This window comes from Haliotis cracherodii, unplaced genomic scaffold (genome assembly GCF_022045235.1).
Source record: "Haliotis cracherodii isolate W230 unplaced genomic scaffold, xgHalCrac1.p SCAF_12, whole genome shotgun sequence".
In the NCBI taxonomy this organism is placed as follows: domain Eukaryota; kingdom Metazoa; phylum Mollusca; class Gastropoda; order Lepetellida; family Haliotidae; genus Haliotis; species Haliotis cracherodii.
This window is the reverse complement of record NW_027266267.1, coordinates 87,007-106,462: the sequence shown is the minus strand read 5'-3', so window position 1 is coordinate 106,462 and position 19,456 is coordinate 87,007. Positions and strand designations below refer to the sequence as shown.

Here is a 19,456-nt window from a genome sequence, read left to right as displayed (position 1 = left end):
AATATTTTCAAAGTAACAATGTTGTAATAAAGAAGCTCTTCACATTGAAACCCACAACGTTGCGAGTGTGTTTCTTATTTATAACCATAGACCATATTTGTCTGAGAGTGACCTCCCTGATGGTAATATGTGTACTCCTGTAGCCTGACGCGCCAATTATTCACACTGTCCAAAAGTGCTAATATCTCGCTACATGGAAACTGGGTCAACGTTACCAGCATAGCGATTGGGCTGTTCCCGACCCTCTCATCAGGCAGACCTTGCTACAAGGAAATGGACCAACGTTTCCATCATATCGATATGTTGTTGGCCTGTCCCCGTTCCACTAGACAGTCCCACCCACTTCACGGAAATGGGGCATGTTTCGGCCAATGATTAGAGTGTTCTTGCAAGTCTAAGGGTCCAACAGGAGTTATTTCTGTGACGTGCTATTTCAAAACTCAAAATTCAGAGTGATATTTATGAAAAGGAAAATTGAAATAATACAAATATGAATTCCTTCCAGGTGAAGGCTATCACTTGAAATCAAAATAACAAAGCAGATTTTAGTCAAAGACACATCTCTTGGAGTAGAAGTTCATCTCTGTGACCATTCTATGGTATTTCTGGAAAGGAAAGTTAATTTGCAAAGTTATAATGTACGTGAAAGGCTTATTGTTGCTGATTAAGCGCAAATATATAAACTCTCACTGACTGCTCAGTAACATTCATGTGATATTAGTAATATTCAAATAAGTGTACTTGTTCTTGGTGTGTGTGACGTGGATGCATATATATAAGCAACCAATGTATTATGATCAGGGTCCATTGGTATCCCTTCAGCACGTGCGAATCAGCTCCTAACACATCTGTTTTGTCATGTATCACGGGCTATACAGTCGAACCCCGCTTATCCGGACAATTGCTTTTTCTTAAATGTTGTCAGGATAAACGAGTTTCTGGATATCTGAATACCTTGTTATCTGACCAGAAGTCCTTCCCCTACCTCAGTTCTACCGAGACATATGTGAAATGAATGGCAAAAATATGATTTATGAAGGATCGACCAATTACTAATAAAATACATTGTGCTGAACAGACCTATGCCGCATGCTGTGACAGCGCACTGCATTATTGAAACGGCTGAAGAAAGGCATATCTAACCTAGTTTGTAAGATGTGACGGCGAGGTTAGGGCAACCTGGCACACATGAGCATTAATAGCCACGTTTGCCTGTACGAGTTGACTGCCACTGTTTATTCGCAGGTAGGTTTTATTAAGATTTGTTATCTTGTTCTCTCTCTATCCTCTACTTCCTTACTCACAATTCAAATCCTAAATAGACTTTCGGGCTTAACACTGTCGCTATTTTAGACCCTCTGTTTCTGTATTTACTTGAGCTCATTTCCCCTAATGTTTACATCATCTCATAAGACTAAGTCATCAGTGATGTCAAAGCTGTCTGACATGTTTCTTATGAACAGTTTATGAAGCTAAACAATGTCCAAGTGACTTAGGCACAAAAATACGCGCTATCCATTTGATCGAGGTTTGTATGTGATTTTTGGGGAGAGGCGGTGCTAACTACTACTTAAAAACAAAGATCATATTAGATTACTAATGAGATGGAGATAAGGCTCAGGTTATGAAACAATCTGAACTCACAGTCTTGAATTACTACGCAATACACTGCCTGGGACCCCAGCTTCAATGGCTACAGTGTGCAAAGATTGTTTGTGAATGAGATATGCTATATTGTTAGATTTAGTTCTCAGGATGTTAGTTCTTGAAATGCATTTTGTAGCAGTCCCCTCATGTACTCAATATATGTTATTTCAGTATCCATCTTCAGGCGACAGTTTCCAGACAGTTGAAAATATTCATCCTTATTCCAACACAATATTTACAACCAAATGAGGAAATGAGACAAATGATTTCTGTGATGAGTGAAGCACTGTATGTGTGTGTGTGTGTGTGTGCGTGCGTGCGTGCGTGCGTGCGTGCGTGCGTGCGTGCGTGCGTGCGTGCGTGCGTGTGTGTCTATGTGTGTGTGTATGTGTGTGTGTTTGTATATATATATATATATTGTGCACTATGTTTCCACAATGACTTCAAGTGTAAAGTGTTCATTTCCGATTCGCGATATTATGTTTAATTGTATATAGCGTGGAAGTGGCAATACGTATGGCACTTGTGCCCCATCCCTTTGTCTCCTAGGACAATAAAACAAACTAAAAAAACACATACATCACACCATATTACATGTCTCGTATTCCTGCGTGTCGTATATTAGATACACTGCCAAAAAACAGAACAAGTATGTGTGCAGACTTTATGGTCAAATGCAAAGAGCGGATTAGCAGTCGGAGGTGATTGCATTGGCGGTGACTTCTTTATTATGATCACTTGAAAGTGTTGAAATCGATTTGTGCTGAGCTCAGATTGGTTCGTACGGGATGCCGTGAAGTGATTTGTAACATGCTCTCGTGATCATAGCAGATTAGCCAACTAAGTGGATTTGTACGGTTTAATTGTACGGTATACATTGTTATAATGTGAAATCTACGCGGAAAATCGCGTTTTTTTAAACACTAGTTCTCGGAAAAATTATCTTCGGCGTGAAAATATAATCAAAGATTTAAAAGAAAATACTCCGAAAAACCGTCGCGGACTGTCCTGTTTTTGATCAGAGCTTTCAGCACCAAACATGCCTTTATTGTTATTCATAACACAATACTATTCCTGTCTGATCTTAGGTTTCCGGACATCATACGTTTTCTATCACGAATACTTGCACTATAACGAGGGTGTGGCGTCACACAGAAATTGTAAATACTCCGATCATGGCTTGTTTTTATGATAACGTTATCTTTTATAAATGAATGAGATGTTTTACAGTTGTTCATGTGAAAAAAACTATGAATGTTTATTCAGCGTCCGAAAACTCATAACACTGGAATATATGTTGTATTAATGTCTTATATTTTACAAAAGGTAAGTAAGTACAAGGTAAGCTTTTCTCAATATGCTTTAACATGGGAAAGGGTCAGACATTGCACGTTTGTAGCAATATGATTTAACTTCGAAATTTTACTGCATCCGCCATCTTTGTTTATTTGACTTTTGCCACTGACTTATTACATTTGTTTGTATGAATGTTGTCCAAACGGCACGGAATTGCTAAAAATTCAATGTTTAAAATATTTCTGGGGGCTAAGTCAACAAAATACGACCTTAAATGTATTGTACAACCGATGCAAGAAAATAAGAAACAAATGTTACAATTCCAAATTATTAACAAGTGGAATATGAATACAAATACATGTACTTTTTGGAACAAGAAATTTACACATTGACGTATTCAGATTTAATTGATATTTTGCTTTACTTATATAAATGCGAACTGTATTTATTGTGATTCTTCATCTACAATTCCACAAAGCACAAAACTTGCTTAAATTTAAAATAAATAATGCTTTGGTTATTGCGCAAAGAAGAATCCAGTACCAATGAAAGTACCAAAGCAATCATATAACATATCGCAACTCATGGTTGTAAACAATCAGGCCCTCTACGTAATGATGGTATTGGGCACATCGTAGTATTTGAAGTTAAAAAATGAAAACTTCATATTTATACTCATACAAAATGAACTCTTACATTTGTACAGTAATTGAGTTCATGCTTTCATTCGCAGCTTCAAGAAATATATTGTGTATGATTAAAATAGATGAGAGAACAACAGTATCGCTAAATTATCCCCCGTGCCGTACCAGTTCTAGGAAACGAGTGAACAGTTTGGTTTCGCAAGGTTCATAAAACATGGTATTACACATAGGCTCGTTTCGTATTTTATTAATCGCCTCTTTTATGCAAACCCAATTATCGAAAACGAACGGAGAATTCTATGCTTGTTTTTCTGCGTGAGGGCAGATAATTTATATAATGTTTTCTAAATAAGATATTAAATTATCGTTCCAACAGAATTCAGAAATTACATATCTTAGCAGTTATACACATCATCTTGAAAATGAACAAAAAAGAGGAGGAATAGTCTATTTATGTGTCACTATTTAAGCACCCAGCCATTTAAGCACGATGTAAACAATGTCATTTAACCCTCAATTAGTCAATTAGTATAGTTAACCTGCAGTATACTGTATCTCTTCTCGTTTAAACAAGGATTGATCCCTTGTGAGTTGTTGGTGAGACATGTCAATCAATATCTGGAAGTTAGGGATTAGCCTTAGTCACAATGAATTAACATTCCACACAATACATTATCCATCATTATGCCTTTGATAAGAAAGTGAGAAAGATTACTAAACACTGAATGATACATAACGGGCCATGTCTGCATTATACATTTTATTTATGTGTCACATGTTGTATGTGTACACATAAGACATTAAAAAAACCTTGCGTAAATGCATACAACATCAGGCCATAAAAGGCCGATGAGACACAATGGACAATGAAAAACATTATTTATGTAAAAGAATTATAAGTTATAGGTTTGCAAAACTCCGATAAAAATGAGTTTTAAGTAAGTCAATGTTGCCTACGTGCAAACATTTTTTAGATAAGGGCGGCAAGAGGTTTTATATACGTGTTATAGTTCATTAGGAACACTGTCTGGTCCACAGGTGAAAATGAAATAAATATAGGAGTAGATTTTATAATTCTCGACCATAAATCATATCTTAAGGCAGAATAAAATGGACAGTTAATGAGAAAATGTATCTTCTACAGCTTTATTATTACATAATTTACAAATTATATCATGTAAAGGCGTGATAGGTTGAGCAAATCTACCAATTTCAACTTGTAAGGGTAATGTGCCGCAGCGTAACTTGCTTAGGGTACTACGATGAGACCTGTTCATGATACATGTAACAAAGGGTTCAGCCGACAGCGAGTGTTTGAACAATCGATATGTACGAAGCTTATTTCCATTTTGTAAACCTCTCACATTGCACAATTCTGAATACCAATTATGCTCATCTAACGCTAATAACTTATATTTTAGACGGGTAAAATCGAATTGGGTTAAATGCTGACCGTCAGAGACAGTTAGATCTAAACTATTAAGCAAATCCAAAACATTGTTTACCCAGGGTTTACGGAATTTTGTAGACCATTTACTAAAACAACGAAGAAGTCTATTGGGATCGACCGCTTGAATTCGCCGCCAAAAACGAAATATTTCAATATGCTGTTTTGTACGTGGGCTTGTCCATCCTGATTTGCCACGGACTGATAGATTTGGAGTTTTGTTAATAACCGCAAGGAAGAAACGAGCAGCTCTGTTTTGAACAGAATTAATACAGCTGAATTGCTTGAGACCCCTGCTAGCCAAACCGTACAAAAGTATAGGTTGAACAAGATTATCATACAGTTTATTAAAAAGTGAAAATGACATACCACCCGCTAATTTAAATTTACAGATAAGAATACCAACGGCTCTATTTGCTGATTTTGCCAATTCCTTAACAGAATAAGTAATATCCAAATGATATAGCCTTCACCTTGTTGCCTTTGAGAGAGTCTGTGTCTGTAGAGCTGGTTTGGTCCTTGTCTATTTGGTATTCACTCGCTGGAACACAAATATTGGACATTAGCATTGTATAGTGATTTTGAGCATCCGGGTGCATATATGACATGTAAACATTTTTCCGATTATAGTACTTGTTGTTCATGCATATGTTCTAGCAATAATCAATTTCATAAATATTCGGATTGCTTAATTTCTACTTTGAAAAGCTTCGTTGGTCTGTATTAATTGGCACGCGCATGGTTGGGTGCAAACCAAATTATGTTTATTTAAATTAAACCACCAGCGGCGGTACTGGAGCATATATCTTATGTCATACACTACCGAATAGTACATCAAGGATGCAGTTTCCATGTAAAGATTATCTATTTCTAAAGCTATGTTCAATATATCTTGATAACTGTTTTTAATCTTAGATCTTTTGTGAAAATATTAGTGGAAATGGTTGAGTACATGAACTGGTTGAGTGACGTATTTTACGTGATTTACATCATTAAAATATAAAAGAATCTACACAGTGATACAGGTATAAATGGCGAGCTGTGATTTATTTAAGAACGAAGTTAGTTAATTGAGGATTTAACTTGCGCTTTCCGACATTATGCGTATTTCGAAGTACGAATGCATCAATCCACCCGTGTTGTATCTACTTACATGTTCATTAATGCTAAAGGACACCAACATCACAGGACGGTTACATCCCATTAGTAAGACATCCCATTAGTGAGACACCCATTGTAAGACAGTATAGTAGGTGGGATTAATTAATCAAACACAGCCAGTCTACCCACTTAACAATGGTCACAGCCCATGATTAGCAGATTAATTAATATGAGACAGGCCAGTAATTCTGTTTGAATATTCTCAGGAAATAAATGAGTTTATCATGGCAGGTCTGCAGCAGGTTGAGTTCATTACCAGTCAAAGAGGTACTCTCCAGGTCCCCTTTCAGGGATATCTCCACTACAAGAACAAAGTAAGACAAACTGGTACTCACTGGCGATGTACCGTTAAGAGCTGCATTGGCAAATGTACAACAGTTGGAAATTTTGTCAGAAATTTCACTGTACACAACCACCCACCAGAAGACACCAGCAGAATCCAGTTCCTTGGCAGCTTAAGGAAGAGAGCAAGAGAAGAACCATTAGAGCCCTCCGGACAGAGTTTCAAGGTTCAGACATCAAGGGGTGTTTCATCCACTTTACTCAGGCGATTTGGCGGAAAAAACACAGGAGCTTGGTCTTGCTGTTGGATGCAGAGATAACCCCCTTGTGGAACAGTGGATCCGACGAGCTGCTGCCTTGCCGCTGCTGCCTCTTCAACAGGTTCAGGATGCATGGATTGACTCCATGAACCAGTCTCCCGATGTACCGAATGCTGACGAATTCAACGACTACATAGTCACAAACTTGGTGGATTATGAAGCCAGATTCCCTCTTTCACTGTGGAACCATCACCAGACATTCGGCCCAAGTACCAACAACAACCTGGAGGGTTTCCACAGTCGCCTCAATGCATCACTGAATCATCGTCATCCTAATCTCTACAGGTTCATCGAGATCATCAAGAAGATTGAGAAATCTGAGAAGACCAAGCTATCTCAGTTAGACCTAGGTGCAGCTCCACCAGCAAGAAAGCGTGTGTACAAGGAGATTGACAATCGACTTTCCAGACTGAAGGATCAGCTATCCCAGGGTGTCAAGACACCACTCCAGTTCTTGGATGCTGTTGGCAAACTTCTGAAGATGGATTAAGGTTGTGTCAGTGCGACAACCTCGATTTAAACTGTGATGTGAACTGTGAAATTAACTTTAACTGAACTCTAAGTGGCGAATATTTTAAAACAATGGATTTAAGGGATGGATGAATTAAAATGTTGAATGAAATAAAGTAAAAGAGGGTATCAAGCATCTTGTGTCATTTCTTTTGTCTATAATAAGACAAGTCCATTTTCATGATAGGGGTTAATTACCTGATCAACATGTGCAACAAGGTATGACATTGTTGTTTTAAGGTGTCTCACAACTGGGCTGTCTTACTAATGGGAGGAGACCCACAGGACCAAGTACATAGTTCGTTGAATGTTGTTTCGTGAATACACATATTGCGTAGCGCATTCCCAGAGCACAAGCCCAAATGGGCCGTCCCTTTGTGACAGGTATTAATTAGAGAATGTATTGCCACCACATTATGTCCTAGCACTTTTCTGACATGTAATGAACCTTGTCAGTCCATGGGTCTGTAACAACTTTATAACATCAGAGTAACATGAATGTTACGTAATTCGTATTAAATAAAAAATTGACTTCAAAACTACACAGAGTATAGTCTTGTTCTTACTTTGTGGAGTCCCAATGGTTCCCGAAGAAGAGGCAATGACTCTTCCATGGCGCTTAACTTTTGTGCATGTGTATGCATACTATTTACGTTTTGGAGACAACAGAGAGCTTGGAAATTCTATATACGACTGTGACGCCATATCTTTTATATGACGTCATAATGGTGATGTGCGATGTAGAGCGAAAGCCTTTCAAAGCGTGCTTTGTTTTCTTTAGGGATGCCAACCTCATGTTAGCTTACCAAGTTGCCATGTCATATTTTCGAGTGAAGTATTACGGTTTAAACAAACTGCTTGAGTATAAACAGTACCATATGTTGTTCGATGATTCCGTAATTCAGATCAATAACCCACTCAAAACACTGAACTCAACCCATGCCGCTTTGCTCAGTATACCAAAGAGTTCGCATTTTATTTGGTCATGGTAGAATGGAAATAATCATACTATGTTTTCAAGGTAGAGCTGGTTTACCAGTAGATTTAACCGCACTAAATATAACATTTGAAACATCATGCTGTGCGTTCGGTTCCAAATTCAATTTAGCGGGGTTAAATCTACAGGTAACCTGGCTGCACATTGAAAACACAGTATGTTTATTTCCTAATCGTCTGGATATGAAAAAATGCTGTCCTTGTTATCACTTCCAATCTCAGCTTAACATGGGTCCTCCTTTGGTCGAACGTTTGTTCCCTCTGTCATGAGTGTCACGCGTTGCCCATGCGTGTACGGGGAATGAACTTCTAGGCAGTTGTGTACATGTATTGTTATTGTAATATTGTATCTTTACATATGCTCTTTGTTTCAGCCCTCACAACTAACAGATGCTATAGCTTGATTATGAAGACAAAGGGTATGTAACCGTGTCTACCCCAGTGTGGCTAAGCCAAACGACATTGATAATTGGCTCTCAATCCAAAATTGATGTGTGGTTTGATGTGATATTTACCCAGTATGCCTATTCTCTGCCTTTCAATAACAGTCTAATAGCCAATGTCCTTCCACTGATTTACCCACATGAACTAGGAATAAAGGAGACCAGTGAGACCGCCTCACCTGTTTCATATTTAGATCTATGTATAACGATGTAGAGTGACAAACCAATCTCCACAAGACTGTATGACAAGAGGGATGTATGACAAGAGGGATGTATGACAAGAGGGGTGTGTGACAAGAGGGATGTATGACAAGAGGGATGTATGGCAAGAGGGATGTATGGCAAGAGGGATGTATGACAAGAGGGATGTATGACAAGAGGGATGTATGACAAGAGGGATGTACGACAAGAGAGATGTATGACAAGAGGGATGTATGACAAGAGGGATGTATGACAAGAGGGATGTATGACAAGAGGGATGTACGACAAGAGGGATGTACGACAAGAGGGATGTATGACAAGAGGGATGTATGACAAGAGGGATGTATGACAAGAGGGATATATGGCAAGAGGGATGTATGACAAGAGGGATGTATGGCAAGAGGGGTGTATGACAAGAGGGGTGTATGACAAGAGGGATGTATGACAAGAGGGATGTATGACAAGAGGGATGTATAACATGAGGGATGTATGACAAGAGGGATGGTTGACAAGAGGGATTTATGAGTGAGTGAGTGAGTATGGTTTTACGCCGCTTTTAACAATATTCCAGCAATATCACTGCGGGGGACACTAGAAATGGGCTTCACACATTGTACCCATGTCGGGAATCGAACCCGGGTCTTCGACATGACGAGTGAACGCTTTAACCACTAGGCTACCCGACCGCCCCTAGGGTGTATGACAAGAGGGATGTATGACAAGAGGAATGTATGACAAGAGGGATGTATAACAAGAGGGGTGTATGACAAGAGGGATGTATGACAAGAGGGGTGTATGACAAGAGGGATGTATGACAAGAGGGGTGTGTGACAAGAGGGATGTATGGCAAGAGGGGTGTATGACAAGAGGGATGTATGACAAGAGGGGTGTGTGACAAGAGGGATGTATGACAAGAGGGGTGTGTGACAAGAGGGATGTATGACAAGAGGGGTGTACGGCAAGAGGGATGTATGACAAGAGGGATGTATGACAAGAGAGGTGTGTGACAAGAGGGATGTATGACAAGAGGGATGTATGACAAGAGGGATGCATGACAAGAGGGGTGTATGGCAAGAGGGATGTATGACAAGAGGGATGTATGACAACAGGGATGTATGACAACAGGGATGTATGACAAGAGGGATGTATGACAAGAGGGATGTATGACAAGAGGGGTGTGAGGCAAGAGGGATGTATGACAAGAGGGATGTATGACAAGAGGGATGTATGACAAGAGGGATGTATGACAAGAGGGGTGTGTGACAAGAGGGATGTATGACAAGAGGGGTGTATGACAAAAGGGATGTATGACAAGAGGGGTGTATGACAAGAGGGGTGTATGACAAGAGGGATGTACGACAATAGGGATGTATGACAAGAGGGATGTATAACAAGAGGGATCTATGACAAGAGGGATGTACGACAAGAGGGATGTACGACAAGAGGGATGTATGACAAGAGGGATGTATGGCAAGAGGGATGTATGACAAGAGGGATGTATGGCAAGAGGGGTGTATGACAAGAGGGATGTATGACAAGAGGGGTGTATGACAAGAGGGATGTATGACAAGAGGGGTGTGTGACAAGAGGGATGTATGACAAGAGGGGTGTATGACAAGAGGGATGTATGACAAGAGGGATGTATGACAAGAGGAGTGTGTGACAAGAGGGATGTATGACAAGAGGGGTGTGTGACAAGAGGGATGTATGACAAGAGGGGTGTATGACAAGAGGGATGTATGACAAGAGGGATGTATGACAAGAGGGGTGTATGACAAGAGGGATGTACGACAAGAGGGATGTATGACAAGAGGGATGTATAAAAAGAGGGATGTATGACAAGAGGGATGTACGACAAGAGGGATGTACGACAAGAGGGATGTATGACAAGAGGGATGTATGACAAGAGGGATGTATGACAAGAGGGATGTATGGCAAGAGGGATGTATGACAAGAGGGATGTATGACAAGAGGGATGTATGGCAAGAGGGGTGTATGACACGAGGGGTGTATGACAAGAGGGATGTATGACAAGAGGAATGTATAACATGAGGGATGTATGACAAGAGGGATGGTTGACAAGAGGGATTTATGAGTGAGTGAGTGAGTATGGTTTTACGCCGCTTTTAACAATATTCCAGCAATATCACGGCGGGGGACACTAGAAATGGGCTTCACACATTGTACCCATGTCGGGAATCGAACCCGGGTCTTCGACATGACGAGTGAACGCTTTAACCACTAGGCTACCCGACCGCCCCTAGGGTGTATGACAAGAGGGATGTATGACAAGGGGAATGTATGACAAGAGGGATGTATAACAAGAGGGGTGTATGACAAGAGGGATGTATGACAAGAGGGGTGTATGACAAGAGGGATGTATGACAAGAGGGGGGTGTGACAAGAGGGATGTATGGCAAGAGGGGTGTATGACAAGAGGGATGTATGACAAGAGGGGTGTGTGACAAGAGGGATGTATGACAAGAGGGATGTATGACAAGAGGGGTGTGTGACAAGAGGGATGTATGACAAGAGGGGTGTATGACAAGAGGGATGTATGACAAGAGGGATGTATGACAAGAGGGGTGTGTGACAAGAGGGATGTATGACAAGAGGGATGTATGACAAGAGGGATGTATGACAAGAGGGATGTATGACAAGAGGGGTGTATGGCAAGAGGGATGTATGACAAGAGGGATGTATGGCAAGAAGGATGTATGACAAGAGGGATGTATGACAAGAGGGATGTATGACAAGAGGGGTGTGTGACAAGAGGGATGTATGACAAGAGGGGTGTATGACAAGAGGGGTGTATGACAAGAGGGATGTATGACTAGAGGGGTGTATGACAAGAGGGATGTATGACAAGAGGGGTGTATGACAAGAGGGATGTATGGCAAGAGGGGTGTATGACAAGAGGGATGTATGACAAGAGGGATGTATGACAAGAGGGGTGTGTGACAAAAGGGATGTATGACAAGAGGGATGTATGACAAGAGGGATGTATGGCAAGAGGGGTGTGTGACAAGAGGGATGTATGACAAGAGGGGTGTATGACAAGAGGGGTGTATGACAAGAGGGATGTATGACAAGAGGGGTGTATGACAAGAGGGATGTATGACAAAGGGGTGTATGACAAGAGGGATGTATGGCAAGAGGGGTGTATGACAAGAGGGATGTATGACAAGAGGGATGTATGACAAGAGGGGTGTGTGACAAAAGGGATGTATGACAAGAGGAATGTATGACAAGAGGGATGTATGACAAGAGGGGTGTATGGCAAGAGGGATGTATGACAAGAGGGATGTATGGCAAGAAGGATGTATGACAAGAGGGATGTATGACAAGAGGGATATATGACAAGAGGGGTGTGTGACAAGAGGGATGTATGACAAGAGGGGTGTATGACAAGAGGGGTGTATGACAAGAGGGATGTATGACAAAAGGGGTGTATGACAAGAGGGATGTATGACAAGAGGGGTGTATGACAAGAGGTATGTATGGCAAGAGGGGTGTATGACAAGAGGGATGTATGACAAGAGGGATGTTTGACAAGAGGGGTGTGTGACAAAAGGGATGTATGACAAGAGGGATGTATGACAAGAGGGATGTATGACAAGAGGGATGTATGGCAAGAGGGATGTATGACAAGAGGGATGTATGACAAGAGGGGTGTATGACAAGAGGGATGTATGACAAGAGGGATGTTTGACAAGAGGGGTGTGTGACAACAGGGATGTATGACAAGAGGGATGTATGACAAGAGGGATGTATGACAAGAGGGATGTATGGCAAGAGGGATGTATGACAAGAGGGATGTATGACAAGAGGGATGTATGCCAAGAGGGGTGTATGACAAGAGGGATGTATGACAAGAGGGGTGACATCAACTTTCCAATAGTCCACTTTCCCTTCATGTCCAGCAATATTCCAGCAGCTCCAGCCTTTGGCGTTTCCATTTCACAACTTTTGAGATACAATCAACCATGCTCGTTCTACCAAGATTTCAAAGAGCGTCATACAACTCTAGCTCAGAAGTTGTTTCATCAAGGTTACAAGGCCTCAGTTTGCATGTGTTTGTGACGGGTGCCATCGGTGGGACTGGATACGAACACCTTGTATCATTACTATTTGATAGTGATTCATAAACACATTCTCATGATATAGTCAAAATTGTACAATCGACTCTGCTTTATTTCTATTAGTTTTGTTGCTTAATTTTCATCAATATGGTGCAATTGCTATTGTGATAAAATATACAGAAATAAACAGAACGGTAGCAGAAAGATTATCGTGCTGACAGTGATTTGAATTTTGGGAGTTATTACTATTATATCAGTATTACATGTACTGCCTTCCTTGTGTTGAAGGCTGCAGACAAGTGGCTCTTGTGTTGGTGGTTGCGGTTGTAATCCTTATAACATACCTGACAACAGGGAGAAATGAAAAACGATCCATGGAAACATTTGAATATAGAGGTATGTCTCCACACACTGTGATTCATGCTAACTTCTGAAATATATAACAATTTACACATATATATATATATAATAACATTTATGGAGCCAACCGGAATATAATAATCCAAAGTAGAATGTCTGTATGTCTAGGTACATGTATGGTAGGTGCTTCGTCGAATATCCCTAAGTACCTTAAGAATAATTTCTTAAGGGTGTACATTTGTACATCAGCGTTAGCTAAAGAATAATATGGCCAATAAGACGTTATTATTTTCGATTTTGTAGTCAATAATGTGGAAACGTACTCTGAATCTAAAACATGTACTGACCGAGAAAGGTTTTGCTTTTATGAAACAAAACCTTCATGCATAATAAGACCCGTGAAGATCCGGGGTAGAATGGGTCTTCAGCTTACAGTAAAAGGCGACTATTCTTGTCGTAAGAGGCGACTAACGGGATCGGGTGGTCAGGCTCGCTGACTTGGTTGATGCATGTCATCGTGTCCCAACTGCATTGATCGATGCTCATGATATCAAACACTAGATTGCCTGGTCCAGACTCGATTATTTACAGATCGCCGTCCTATAGATGGACTAATAGCTGGACATACAGCAAATAAACAAACAAAAAATAATGCAAAATAAGGCAGGGCTTCATGTTTATGTTAACTCATAACACTTCAAGTAGGAATCTTCGAACTTTGATGGCACGTATCTCTGTTTCAGGGCATCGACTTAATTATAATGACCACTTCTCAAAACTACTGAGACTCTACCAACAGAAAATGGAAGGTATATCTGATGTCTTAAAATAAATATCTTATATGTGCTGATTACACCAGATTGAGATCTTAAGTCAATAGGGCGGTCGGGTAGCCTAGTGGTTAAAGCGTTCGCTCGTCACGCCGAAGACCCCGGTTCGATTCCCGACATGGGTACAATGTGTGAAGCCCATTTCTGGTGTCCCCCGCTGTGATATTGCTGGAATACCGCTAAAAGCGGCGTAAAACCATACTCACTCACTCTTAAGTCAATGCTAATTAGGCATGCATGTTAATTATTTGTAAATAGAAGATGACCAAATTTATAACAGAAAATGAATGTTATTACTTGGCGTGGTAAACGTCCGCATTACTAAATATCATTGTATGCTTATGAAGATTAAGTCACACATTGCTATTACGGAAATACGCACGGGACAGGTTGCATAACAATAACTGTGAGATGAATATTAGAGTTGCATTCATTTTCTAATCTTCATGTTTATGCAGTGTTTCATATCAATGTTCAAAACACAAAACTAATCATCGTTAATAGCACGCACCACATTATTTAAGACTATTGAATATTAATTTTAAATGAATTATAAAAGATGAATCGAAGCGTTATATTGGTATAAAATTCGACATCTGCAAGGGTAACATATATTAACATTCATGTATTCCGTCTTCTGCAGTGCTTGTGGGATTCCCAAGATAACACAGATCATCATTGCTTGCTGATTTAACACCATTTTCATCTGCACAGGGATAAATGTTGATGTCTCATGCCATGGGGGCGGTCGGGTAGCATAGTGGTTAAAGCGTTTGCTCGTCACGCCGAAGATCCGGGTTCGATTCCCGACATGGGTACAATGTGTGAAGCCCATGTCTGGTGTCCCCCGCTGTGATATTGCTGGAATATTGCTAAAAGTGGCGTAAAATCAAACTCACTTACTCACTCACTCGTGTCATGCTCTAACAGCGGAGTAAACACACTCACTCCAGTAACTGTGGTCACGTTAGGATTCTTTTGTATGGGACATTATCAAATCTTGGCTTTATATTCACAGTTGCACAAACGAACGCCCAGCAGGCTGCGACACGAAAAAGGAACATATGTACAAACAGCTTGCCGTGGGGTAAAATCTGCTGTGCTATCACTCTAAAATGGCTTGAATAATACTCTACATTCTGGTGTAAATACATTCAAGAATGATGCCCAAAGCCCAATTACAGTACACTACGTTTATAACGAACACCCTTATAACGAACTGATGGATATAACGAAATGTGTTTTGATCCCGTAGATTTGATGTTTATATTCTGTGTACATGCTTATAACGAAATACGGTTATAACGAACTGAAATTAGTGGTCCCTTTTTTATAGTAATGAGGATGAGTAACTCCTAGTGTTTTAAGTCATTATCAATATGGTTGGATGCTTCAAAAAGCTACATAACACTTTACTTAATCATACGATCCCGTCTACGGGTGAATGTAGAGTCCGCTGTACGATTCCGACTTTATCGTGTGTTAGTGAGTCCTGTGTTACTTAACCTATAGTACACACTTTACTCGTGTGAATAATTCGTATGATGCCGAATGTATTTATCAAAACCTATCGGATTGATAGAAATGCTCATTCACTCACTCACACTAAACGTGACAGATGTGTAGTTATGTCGTATCCAGCCAAAAGTTCAGAATAAAATAATTATAGAATAACCCACTCGGTACGAGTGATTACAGAAAAATATGTCACGAGTGAAATTAATGTTTTAAGTTCCGAGCTTTAGCAATAATCCTCTGTTTTCTTCTTCTTTAAGATGAAGAATGTGTTGATCAAAACTGCAATCACACTGAGCCAGAAAGTCTTCCAGCCCGACTGCACAGTGTCGTCAACTCCCTGCACCCTACAGACATAGCAACATTGAACAGAATTATGCAGTTTGAAGAACTCCAAGTACAACCTACAGGAAAACAGATTCTCTTTATAACGGCAGCGTCGTCCAATCACTTCCTGGAGTCACAAGCAATGCTGAAAAACTTTCATGAAACTGTCCCCCCAAACTTCAGTAATTATTCCCTCGTCTATTATGATATTGGACTTACAATCGATCAGCGTACACAGGTAAATCTTACATGATATAATGCGATAATGTTGTATCATGATTTATTTCAATTTTCGTGGTATTTAGTAAAACGTAGATTGATACACACAATAAACATTGCAGAAAAGCAAAAAGACTTTTAAATTGATTTGGCTAAGACAGAGAATCGACCTTAGAATTGTCACTGGTTACTGGATATGTTTGTAAGAGCATGATGTAAACAACTGTTCTGGTTCAACTCATGACTTTTGTCCACTCTAAACACACAGGTGGTAAAGCATTGCAAATGTGAAGTGAGAACATTCCCACTACAAAAGTTGGAATCCTGGATGAGGAAGTTAAAGTGTTATATATGGAAAGCCCTGGTAGTACAGGTACGTTTCATAGGTGTGCAGGGCGGGCGGGTAGCCTTGTTGTTAAAGCGTTCGCCCGTCACGCCAAAGATCCGAGTTCGATTCCCGACATGGGTACAAAGTGTGAAGCCCCTTTTTGGTGTCCCCAGCCGTGATTTTGCTGGAATATTGCTAAAAGCGACATAAAAACATACTCACTCACCTACTCATAGGTCTGTTCAAATTCTGCAACCTACAAAGGTTTGCATTGATCAGTATCAACGTTTTAGACAAATAAACATGGTAGCCAAGCTGGAGATTGAGTTGCTTCAACGTAACGATTTCACTGAGTGACATGACTGAAATAATGCTCCAATCAATTTCACAGTGAAATTAAATGTAATTTAATCGGTATGAAAACATGTCAAACGATTAACTAGAAAACACATAAATAAGCTTACTTGAACTTCTGTGTCCTGGCAGTATAAAATTAACACAAGCTATTGATCACTAGGAAGTTTTCTTGAAAGACGAGAGTTAAATTTTCATTGATACGTTTTCAGGCCAATATAAAAGCTGCAGACATGTTGGTTTGGATGGACGCGTCTGTGAGGCTGACGATGGAAGGACTGAAGGAGACCCTCCAGGATGCCCAGATTCAGGGAATTAACATGAGAAGTGGACATGGGCTCATGTCTCAACACATCGACACGCACATGATGAACTACTTTAACACCACAGCCTGTTTCTATTCCCAACATAAAATATTAGGTGCTGCTTTAATATTCCTCCAAAATGGACAGTTTGTAAGGGATGCGGTCATTACACCATGGGCTGTGTGTGCTGTAAATCGTAACTGTATGTGCCCAGAGAATTCTCAAATTTCCTGCAACAACAAAACTCGTAAGTATGGGAAGTGCCACAGATACGATCAAGCTGGATTGAGTATGATTCTCACAAAATTGTTCGGTAATTATATGGATAGTTTACGAATTAAAAAACTATCATACACACTTAAAAGGGGTGACAAATTTGAATACTTTGATTATCTGGAGTCAAAGAACAAAGCATATTAAACATAATACACCTAATATTTGTCATGTTGTCATATCAAGATCTGTTAAAGCAGCCTCCATACAAATGTAGGACAGAATTGGAGACACAAATTTTAGGATATTTGTAAACATTAACGTTTCCACATATGCTTCATATTTAGATCGTTGCATAAAGATTCAGAGAGACACAAAATTCCGTCAGAATCCGTTGTATTCTCAAATACAAGACAAACCGCAAAAGCCTATGGGACACTTCCTCATCCCAAATGAACACAGGTAAACTACGGTTTTAAGGAACTCAAAGGTTTGTAATAACCGTAGTTCGTTATAAGCATATATACACTCTTCAAAATAAAGAAAGAAACGCACAGGTAGTATGTAGTACATTGAACCTGACTACACAATATATCCGGTATATAAATTGGATATATGTTATTGGAAAATGTTGGTGATCTGATATTAGACAAACGGTGCGTCAAAACGCAGCCATGGAGGAAAATAGTACAGCAAAATGCACGTGCAAGTTATGGCATTCGTAACTCGTGGTAGCGGCTATAAAAAGGCAAGCATAAGCCAATATTTGTCATTAAATTATCAACATTTTTCAAGTTTGACAATTCCGAGACTCAGCGCTGCCGATCCGAGAACCGGCCGACCAAGAGTAAACACCCCTGGACAGGATCGCTACATTCCACTGTTCCACCCAACGTCATCGCAATGCCTCAGCTACGGAGACTGCAGGACGCATCCCTGGTTTGAGGAGGATATCGGACCAGACTGTCAGGAACTATCTTCGCGAGGCTGGAATCCGACCCAGAAGACCAGTTATCGCCCCTGTTTTGCAACAGATAAATCGACAACGACGCTTGCGTTGGTGTCATACCTTACAGCCTTGGAATTTGACTGTGTGTTTGGTCCTGGAAACACTTGACAATTCATCTTTCTAAATGCATTGATACCGCATCTAACTTCCACTTTCGAATTATTTGTTTAGATGGAAGCCAAAAAGAGTAACATCATTTCTAATTGCTCACTTCCGTACACCGTTTGGGGAAGGGCGCAAAGCTGGAAAGTTCACAGTGCAAATCTGTGTTTACTAAGTTCTAACTCACATACATTGGCAAGTACATTGTTATTTTCTTTTTTAATTGGACTTTTAAACGATATACGGCTTTTCCATTGGACAAGAGTTCGGTCACATGACCGCGAAGTTGACGTTCACATGTGTATGAACGACACAATATGACGTTCATACGTTTTTCACGAGACCGTGTTCTTGAAATGACGTAAACACTGACGGACTACTTCCACATTCCTGGGGAAAACCCTGGGAATTCCCTAGCACGAAAACATACACAAAGCATTATTTCTGATCATTTAGAACCTTTAATCTTGGTCTCAGCATTTCAGTATACACTGAGAAACGTAAGAGAGCTTGACTGCATGGCTTTTCACGAATTTCCTCGCTACGGCCTATCCTAACGAACAAACGAAAAAATGCACATCCAAACTATCGTCAGTATTGACTCGATCTGTGTCTAGGCTGACAGTGACCGTCTCCAGCAATCTACGAATTTACCTTAGTGTCTGTTTGTTTAAATTTATTACGACGTGTATTCGAGTCATGGAAATTCTAGCATTCTTTGGTTCTCTGGATCTTCAAAAATAGGTCATTTGGTCATGATCCCCTCACCCAGGCATATTTCTGTCTCAGGCACTGAAGAATGTCACAAAAGAACCAAGTTCAATTATATCAAAACATTTGTCTTTTCAACTTTGTAACCACAGTT

The 19,456-nt window shown here is 40.1% G+C and overlaps 1 protein-coding gene across 1 annotated transcript; it reads left to right on the top strand.

Moving 5' to 3' along the window:
- The first annotated feature begins 1,192 nt into the window (after window positions 1–1,192).
- Window positions 1,193–17,687, top strand: LOC139458018 (uncharacterized). Its single transcript, XM_071239334.1, has 8 exons — window positions 1,193–1,245; window positions 8,678–8,722; window positions 13,318–13,425; window positions 14,133–14,198; window positions 15,238–15,306; window positions 15,995–16,299; window positions 16,549–16,653; window positions 17,175–17,687. Exons 2-8 carry the CDS (start codon window positions 8,710–8,712, stop codon window positions 17,685–17,687), a joined length of 1,179 nt encoding a protein of 392 aa, XP_071095435.1. The 5' UTR covers window positions 1,193–1,245; window positions 8,678–8,709.
- The last annotated feature ends 1,769 nt before the right edge of the window (window positions 17,688–19,456 follow it).